General features: G+C 38.5%; 1 protein-coding gene across 1 annotated transcript in view; it reads left to right on the top strand.

The window, feature by feature from the left end:
• Nucleotides 1–10,351, top strand: part of LOC110441749 (sodium/hydrogen exchanger 1-like) — a 55,473-nt gene that overhangs the window by 14,150 nt on the left and 30,972 nt on the right. The window contains exons 4-5 of the mRNA XM_021484992.1: nucleotides 7,622–7,649; nucleotides 9,616–9,725. Of these exons, the coding sequence (XP_021340667.1) occupies nucleotides 7,622–7,649; nucleotides 9,616–9,725 (138 nt within the window). The remainder of the gene's footprint in view (nucleotides 1–7,621; nucleotides 7,650–9,615; nucleotides 9,726–10,351) is intronic.

Here is a 10,351-nt window from a genome sequence, read left to right as displayed (position 1 = left end):
GGGGGGGGGGTATTTTAACCCTAAAATGACAAACAACTATAAAAAGACTGACACATTTGCTACCAAGATTTGTCCAAGGATGTGGCTCGTGGGCCACCCCTGTGGGGACTTAGTCCTAGGGGGATAGTTTTCAAATGATCATCATAGCATAACATTATATACAATTGCTGGACATGAAGAGATGAACACATATATGCTATCAAAATTGCCTCTTGGGTCTGGCTTTGACGTTAAGGACTTATTTTCTTGTTCCTAACATGGAAACTTTTGAAATCACTGCACCCTAAAGCAATGTATACATGGGATGAACATGAGGACATGTATAATACTCGCAGGATTGACGATGGACATCACACCCAATGTTAACCGCAGGATCTAAGTAATGTAACCTTTAGGGTCTATCGCATATCAGGAGAATCAGAGACAACAGGCTTGAGATAGAGTTAATAAGCTCTAACTGTATTTGTTTGGTTTAGGCTTATCCTACTGAAAAAGAACAATAAAACAATACTAAAAACTGAGGGAACTCTACTACAAAAGGGACACATTCAGATGTCAAAATTAATTGTGATTCTGATTTAATCCAATGAAGTACGCTGTTGTAGAGATGAGGAAGTAGTAAATACATCTACATGTTAATTGTGTAACTTTAGGTTACATAAATAACTTTTCCACTGTCTGAACATTCCTAAATCAATTTTCATTGAGTGTGCAAACAGCTCAAATAATTCAGTACAATATATTGCATTAAAAGAATCCTTTGTCCAAAAGACACTTAAAGATACATTCTGTTACAGAACACAAAGGTTAATTGTTAATATCTGATCCGGTACCAGACCATTTACTTTGGCTGTCAGTTTGCACAGATTCTGGTTTATTAGCTAACCTGCCCGAAGGGCAAGTGAGCTTGTGCCATGGGGCGGCATGCGTCGTTCTTCCGTCGTCCGTCAACTTTTCCTAAAAATTCGCTACTAGTCATAAACAAATGAGCAGATTTTGACCAAATATGGTCACCTGGGGGCTGAGGGGCGGGGCCTAATAGGGGAAATATAGCAAATTCTTTAAAATCCTTATTCTTCTGTAGGAATGAAAGGATTTGTGCCATATTTGGTCTGAAGCATCATTGGGTGAAGGGGAATCAATTTTGTATAAACCATGGGTCTGGCCCCCGAGGGAACTGAGGGGTGGGGCCCAATAGGGGAAATGTAGCAAATTCTTTAAACTCCTTCTTCTTCTTAAGGAATGAAAGAATTTGTTCCATATTTTGTTTGAAGCATCCTTGGGTGAAGATGAACCAATTTTGTAAAAACCGTGGGTCTGGCCCCTCAGGGGCCTGAGGGGTGGGGCCAAAAGGGGGCAATATGGCTATATTGCTACAAATGACTTCTTCTGTAGAATTATGCACTGGATATCAACCATATTTGACTGGAAGCATCCCAAGGTGGTGGGGATTTAAAATTGTACAAATGGTTGGGCTGAACCCCCAGGGGACTGAGGGGGCGGGGCCAAAAGGGGGACATTTGGCTTTATTGCTACATTTAAATGACTTCTTCTGTAGAACTAGCACTGGATATCAACCATATTTGACTGGAAGCATCCCTAGGTGGTGGGGATTTAAAATTGTACAAATAGTTTTGGCTGAACCCCCAGGGGACTGAGGGGCGGGGCCAAAAGGGGAAAATTTGGCTATATTGCTATAAACGACTTCTTCTGTAGAATCATGCCATGGATATCGATCATATTTGGTCAGAAGCAGTCATGGTGGGAGGCAGGGATTCAAAATTGTACAAATGGTGGGCTGTATAAAGAGATGAATGCACATATGCTTCCAGGATGGTCTTGGGGTCTGCCCTACCCTTGGAGACTTAACCCTGGGTCATAATTATAACTTTGAAATGGTTAAGTTCCCCACCCCAAAACTATATACAATTTTTGGGCATAAAGAGACGAATGCAGTCATAATATTAGAATTGATCCCAGGGTCTGCCCCACCCTTGCAGACTTAACCTCTGGGTCATAACTTTGAAACGGTTGAGATCCCCACCCCAAGACTATAAATACAAATGCTGGACAAAAAGAGATGAATGCAGTCATGATATTAGAATTGATCCTGGGGTCTGGCCACGACCCTAGGGATCTAGTTTCTGAGTTGCAACTTGGAAACAGTTGAGATCCCCACCCCATAAACATTCATTAAATTGCTGTGCATGAAAAATCTAATACAGACATACTACAAGAATTGACTTTGGGGTCTGGCATTCCCTTGGATCTCATTTGAAAAATATTTTACCATGATTGCTTAGATATCCAGGTGAGCAATACCGGCCCTATGGGCCTCTTGTGATAGGGGAGAGATATGTTTGAAACAATTAACCCAAGTTTACTCGAAGCAAATGATTTCCTCTTAACCCTTTCACCACTGTGCACCACAATTGGACTCCTCCTGATCAATGCCTTGAAGAGTCTACTAAAGTTACATCGGGTTGAAAGGGTTAAAGCACTTTGATTTACTCAAGTTGAATGGCAGTGTTTTTATACGAAGTCAAAACAGCTGAAATAATCACTTAGGTGGCTATTAAACACTGTCAAATTATCTAAGGTGGAGGTGAAGAGGGATGATCAGAAAATGCCATTAAATTAATCGGCAATAATGGAACTTGGTCAGGACAAAATCCTTATCAGTATCCGTCATAGAGCCAGTGCAGTCATATATATATTTATCTCGGTGAATATTACGACTGTTTAGCGTGACAGGTACCATGTGTAGAAGATATCCAATACTGGGAGCATGCTAATCCGTTATTACACCGAAAGCCGCCACAGACTAATCCCTTAACGCTGAAGCATGACAGTCAAGTATCCTGCAGTCTCTCCCGAGCACAAATCTTATTTTCCTCTGACATAATCTGATCATGTTAATTGAGAACATCAGACGCTTTTTCAATCTTTGAATGTTACATTGTGATAACTGAATCTGGAGTTTTTGTCCCGTACATTACATGAGGAATTGTGCGAGTGTTTATCGTTAGTGAATATTAAACAATATCTGTCCGAAATATCATTGAATTTGATATAAATATGTTAGTGTGTGTGAGTATATTGATTTTATATATATAGATTTAAAAAAAAAAAAAAAAGGGCAATTAAATATCAATTAATTTTGGTCAGACTAGAAAGACAAATGATGTCAACCAATAGTCCACTTACAGGGGTCAGATGTGTTACCATATACTATTCAAATTAATTCTTAAGAATCAAAAACACTTTGATCCAAAGTTAAATAGAAAAGGTCATTCAAGGGTGCAAGTAAAAATTGGGGAAACAAAATAATGATTCTATTTTGCAGTAATACATTATACCTAAAATTTGTCCCTTTATTGGGTGGAAATGGACGATGGGCAAGAATGGCTACGCTTTTAGTTCGTTCAGTCATCACTAATACAAAATGTTGGATTTCGTAGATATGATTTTGTCAGTAATGGGCAGTAATACATTATATACATGTATATGTGAAACAAACACTGCAGATACAAATTACTCGTGTATTTATTTTGAAACAGATTTAGACAAATAATATGTATCATTTGTAGCTTTTTAATCATTAGTTAATAATTTACAACTATAATCAAATTCACTGATTTGTAACCCAGACTGGGATGTAGAGCGCAGATACATATGGTCGTTGCAGGTTTTAGATTTTCCCTGAGAAAAACATGTCCAAAGTAGGTTGTTTTGTTGGAACATTTTGTATCTCGGGTCATTTAAACATTTCATGTCTTGTCAGTCGTGTTGTGATTCAAAGTAGATTAATTACCTTTGCCATGGCTATTTTGCAGTGGAACAAGATGCCGAACACCTTTGCCAGTGTCTGTACTGTATCAGTGTCGTCATCATTTGAAGTATTATATATCATAATCAGTGGCTGCTCTCAAAAATGACGCAATGTCATCTTCTGTCATGTGTTCACTGTACTCTGCACCCTGATACAATTCTTAAAATTTGCAAATAGTCTAACGCATTTATGGATTTGAACATGAGCAATAACTCCACTGAGACCAATTATATATAAGGCACAACGGATGATTGATTGACATCATCTCAATGCACAATGCCTCACTGTTGGCAGAAAGAAATGTACGGTGACATTTGATCAATGTGGTATGGGGTCGGATCCATCGTTGTCCATTAGAAGCAATACCTAAGCACGTTTTAAGCTCACCTGCCCCGAAGGGCTAATATAATAAGCTTATGGCATGGTGCGGTTTTCGTCGTCCGTCCGACCGGTGTCAACTTTTTACTTAAAACAACTTCTTCTGAAAAACCAAGAGACACAGGCTGATGATATTTGGCAAGTAGCATGCTGGGATGAAGGGCTAGCAAGTTTGTTCAAATGAATGATCTTTGCCCATTTTCAAAGTCACAGGGGTCAAATATGTTAAAAACTTTAAACAATTTCTTCTGAATAACTAGAAGACCCAGGATGATAATATTTGGCCAGTAGCATGCTAGGATAAAGCACGACCAAGTTTGTTCAAATGAATTACCTTCGCACATATTCAAGGTCACAGGGGGGTCAAATATGTTTAAACTTTTAAACAATTTCTTTTAAATAACCAAGAGGTTTAGGGTGTTGATATTTTGCCAGTAGCATGCTTGGATAAAGGGCTACCAAGTTTGTTTAAATGAATGACCTTCACCTATATTTAACGTCACAGGGGTCAAATATATTGAAATATTTAAACAACTTCTGAATGACCAAAAGCTTCAGGGTGATTATATTTGGCCAGTAGCATGCATGAATGAAGGGCTACCAAGTTTGTTCAAATGAAGGACCTTTGCCCATATTCAAGGTCACAGGGGTCAAATATGTTAAGATCTTTTAACAACTTCTTTTGAATAACCAGAAGGCCCAGGATGATGATATTTGGCCATTAGCATGCTGAGATGAAGCACTACCAAGTTTGTTCAAATGAATAACCTTTGCCAATATTCAAGGCCACAGGGGTCAAATATGTTGAAATATTTAAAGAACTTCTTCTGAATAATCAAAAGCTCCAGGGTGATGATATTTCGCCACAAGGATGATGGTATGAAGGGCTACCAAGTTTGTTCAAACAAATGACCTTCACTTATATTCAAGGTTACATGGGTCAATTGTCTTAAAAACCTTTAAACAACTTCTTTTGTGTAGCCAAAGTGTCCAGGTTGGTGATATTTGGCCAGAAGGATGTTGTTATGAAGGGCTACCAAGTTTGCCCATATTCAAGGTCACAAGGCTCAAATATGTTGAAATCTTGAAACGACTTCTTCGGAATAACTAAAGAATACATGGTGATTGCTTGTTAATGTGAATGACCTTGACATACTTTCATGGTCACATCTGGTTCATAGTGCATAAATGTTTTAAAAGTTATCTTCTTAATAAACAAAAGGTATAAGGTGGTGTTCAACTTAATGTCCATGTTTGACTATTCAAGATCACAGGGTTCAAATGTGTTTTAATCGTTTAACAGGTACTTCTGAATGACTTGAAGTCAAGACACTGATAATTTGCCTGTAGCTATATTTTAGACCACTTTTAAGGTAACAATTGTGAGATTAATAACAGGTGAGCGATGCAGGCCCATTGGGCCTCTTGTTTCACAGGTCACCTATACAGGAGTGGAGTCATCAAAGCTCTTCTATTTGCTGTGTAAATCTGCGAAAAGTTTAACATTGAAATGTTTGAAGCATTTAAGATTCATACTATTTCCTATAATAAATGGTTTTAATTTCTCTGTTCCGTCACTATTACACATGAGGCGACTGTGAAACGGTCCTTTTTATTTTTGATACCCTTGTTAGATTAAGCTGTAGCCAAAGAACGATCCGGAAGCATGCTGTAAAACAGGGCGGTCTCATCAAGATTAAACATATTTTTTCAGCTCATAGCAGTTTTCACCCTGTGTCTACCATTTTTAATCACATTCTCATCAACTCCTGAACTCTCTCCAGATATAATCACACGAGATGTCATACAACCAGCCATTCAAACATTGAACACCTGTGACCCCAAATTCTTCACCAAATCAACAAGCTTTTTCTTCAAAATATTGTCAGTGACAGGAATATTCTGGAACCTTGTATTTGTGAACCACACAAACAAAGCTTCCACCATGTCGGTGTGCATCGCAGACTGATTATAAGGGAAGGGGTCACAGAGTATCCTCTGGGAGATCGAGAGGTCTTTCCTGTGACAGATGTTGCCAGCAGTTTGTTGTTCTCCATAGTGTTGTAAAATAATGGTTATTTCATGTAAGGAAAATATTGGACAATCAACTGCATATTCTCTTCTCTCCTGTTTTAATTTTAAGCTTGATTAATGTTTTTTCTTGGGCGTCTTCCTTACGAATTTGACATACAAACTGTAAAAACAATAGCCACAAACCACATTCACACATTTGAGGTGAGTGCATGTGCAGGTGGATCATACATGCTTGACTGACACCTGGACAGGTGGATTGTAAATGCTTGACCGACACCTCAACAGGTGGATCGATCATGCTAGACTGACACCTTGACAGGTGGATCCTACATGCTTGACTGACACCTTGACAGGTGGATCCTACATGCTTGACTGACACCTTGACAGTTGGATTGTACCTGCTTGACTAACACCTTGACAGGTGGATCTTACATGCTTGACTGACACCTTGACAGGTGGATCCTACATGCTTGACTGACACCTTGACAGGTGGATCCTATATGCTTGACTTACACCTTGACAGGTGGATCCTACATGCTTGACTGACACCTCGACAGGTGGATCATACATGCTTGACTGACACCTCGACAGGTGGATCCTACATGCTTGACTGACACCTTGACAGGTGGATCCTATATGCTTGACTTACACCTTGACAGGTGGATCCTACATGCTTGACTGACACCTCGACAGGTGGATCCTACATGCTTGACTGACACCTTGACCGGTGGATCCTACATGCTTGACTGACACCTTGACAGGGGGATCCTACATGCTTGACTGACACCTTGACAGGTGTATCCTATATGCTTGACTTACACCTTGACAGGGGGATCCTACATGCTTGACTGACACCTTGACAGGCGGATCATACATGCTTGACTGACACCTTGACAGGAGGATCATACATGCTTGACTGACACCTCGACAGGTGGATCCAACATGCTTGACTGACACCTTGACAGGTGGATCATACATGCTTGACTGACACCTTGACAGGTGGATTGTACACGCTTGACTGACACCTCGACAGTTGGATCAACAGCTGAGACTAAAAAAATGTAAATAGTGGTGATGAGGTCTAGTTTTCTATTTGAAAATGTTTGACAGATGGTGATAGGCGGTATTATTAAGGTTTTATATAGTAGGGGAAAATGTTTCAAACAAAATCATGGCGGTATGTTGGGTTGGCAATAGAACGGAGGACGGTATGCCAGGGGACTACTGTGTGTAGACCACACTGCATAACAACCTGTTAAAATAAGACACTGTTTCCAGAGTCACAAGTGTCCTTGGTAGACAGGCGTCCTCAGCATTTATCTTATCCAGCTCTCTGTAAGAAAGTCTTTATACTGAGAATTTTTCCTTTATTTTCAGGGAACGATCTTGAACTGCTTCTTGATAGGTAAGTATTTTCCAGTAACAGAGCCTGTCTACATTGGGTAATAACTAAGGCAAGCATACATTTATGATATTTTAAAGTATGTTTCATGACTTCCATACGTTGTTATATAGTGGTATCCATGTATGCTTAGTCCCTTACTGATTCTGTGTCATCATTCTAGTTTTCTTAAAAAACTATTAAGCTAAAAATAGCATATCCTGAAAACATGGCCATCCGACAGATAACTAGTTGGTTAATTAATCAATTACGGTAGTGCACCTAAACCTAACGTGTTCATCATGATTTGTTCAATCTATCCAAAAATTAGCGGCTTTCAATTGGTACACTACATTTCCTCAATCGAAAATCAATATTGTCACAATCCATTAAACTTTTCTAGCGAGACTGATTCCCTTTTCCATTAATTAGTCTGGATCACATGATCAATTCTAGAGTATTGATTGGTTATTTATAACCCCCATGGGATGCTATTTATCAATTAACTGCCTTAAGCAGGGCAAATTAGTCTCAGTAGTTTTGCTGTTAAAGGTGTAAGGAGATGACAGAGTGTCATTAAAAGCTTGTTAATGTGTAATATATAATGTATTAGATACAGTATAGACTGCTGTTGAGCGTATCATAAACTGATAAATACGTGTACTCTAATTGTTTTGGTATAATACTCAACATTCCTAATACAAAAAACGTATAACAAATACACACTAGCATATCATTGTCCTGTTAATACAGGGTTTGACTAAGATTGTTAATACAGAGCTTCAGATTAAGACTTTGTCTTATCTTCTATTATGGATGTCTGGATGATGCTGGGTTTGATTTTAAGACTATTTATACAGGGTTTGATTTAATATACAGTCTTACCTATGGATGTCTGGATGTTGTAAGGGTTGATAAAGACCCTTTGTTATAGGGTTTAAATAAGACTGTACATATAGGGTTTGATTAAGACTATTTATACAGGGTTTGATTAATATACAGTCTGATAAAGACCCTTTTTTATAGGGTTTAAATAAGACTGTACATATAGGGTTTGATTAAGACTGATTAATCTATGGATGTCTGGATGTTGCAAGGTTTGATTAAGACTATTTACACAGGTTTGATTAAGACTGACTTATCTATGGATGTCTGGATGTTGCAAGGTTTGATTAAGACTATTTTTATAGAGTTTAGATAAGACATATACAGAATTTGATGAAGACTTGTCTTATGTATGGATGTTGCAGGGTTGGATGAAGATTTTTTTATACAATATTTAATTAAACTGTTTATAGAGATTTTGAATAAGAATTTGTCTGAACTATAGACATCTGGATGTTGCAGGGTAGGATGACGACTGCTTATATATACTGTGGTGTGTTTAGATTGTTTATTCATGGTGTGATTAAGACTTTGTTTTATATATAGGTGTGTCTGCATGGATGACACATAGATTGATTAAGACTTTTTATACAGGGGTTGATTAAGACTTTTTATACAGGGGTTGATTAAGACTTTTTATACAGGGGTTGATTAAGACTTCTAGTTTATACAGGGGTTGATTAAGACTTCTAGTGTATACAGGGGTTGATTAATACTTCTAGTTTATACAGGGGTTGATTAAGACTTTTTATACAGGGGTTGATTAAGACTTTTTATACAGGGGTTGATTAAGACTATTTATACTGGGGTTGATTAAGACTTCTAGTTTATACAGGGGTTGATTAAGACTTTTTATACTGGGGTTAATTAAGACTTTTTATAAAGGGATTGATTTAGATTTGTTTCATCTATGCCTGGATGTCTGGATGTTGCAAGGTTTGAATAAGACTGTTCATACATGGTTGATTAAAGACTTTTTACAGGGTTTGATCAATGAGATTATTTGTCTCAACTATTCATGTCTCATAATGTTGCAGGGTTTGGATACGAAAAGTATAATGCTGTATTTATGTAATTGTTGTTCTGATAACTAGTATTTTTACAGGTCCAACTATCTACGGACTAGCCAAAATTGGAGCCATGGGAAATGTAGACCTAGAACTCATCCCCTGCCTGGTGTTCAGTGCCATAATAGTAGCTGTGGACCCTGTCGCTGTGAGTGTAAACAAATGACCATGGGCGCTGTTAACTAACTTAAGTAGATTCAAAATATTTAACCCTGCTGCAGATGAGACAAAACGACTGGACATCAGACTTAATATTTAGGGGTTGTGTTGTCTCATCGGACATGACAGGTCTTTCTACAATGTGTACCAAAGCCTTTAGCTACCACTCATTTCCAGTGCTTTCAGTCAGATCCTCAGTCAATGTAAACATTGATAGAATGCAGTGTGATTCCTCTCTTAATATCATAAATATAATCTAAATTATTAGCTCACCTGGTCCGAAGGACCAAGGTGAGCTTATGCCATACCGTGGCGTCCGTCATCCGTCCGTCGTCCGTCCGTCTGTACATCAACAATTTCTTTAAACGACTTCTTCTTCTTAACCACTGGTTGGAATTAAAGTAAATTTGACTGGAAGCATCCCTAGGTGGTGGGGATTCAAAATTGTACAAATGGTGGGGCTGACCCCCCAGGGGGCTGTGGGGCGGGGCCAAAAGGGGTCAATTTGCCCATATTGCTTTAAGCGACTTCTTCTCTGAAACTAAGAAGTGGATATCAACCATATTTGACTGGAAGCATCTCTAGGTGGTGGTGATTAAAAATTGTACAAATGGT

Source organism: Mizuhopecten yessoensis, unplaced genomic scaffold, assembly GCF_002113885.1.
Source record: "Mizuhopecten yessoensis strain PY_sf001 unplaced genomic scaffold, ASM211388v2 scaffold716117, whole genome shotgun sequence".
NCBI lineage: Eukaryota > Metazoa > Mollusca > Bivalvia > Pectinida > Pectinidae > Mizuhopecten > Mizuhopecten yessoensis.
The sequence above is the reverse complement of the archived record's forward strand: the minus strand, read 5'-3'. Positions and strand labels throughout refer to the sequence as shown.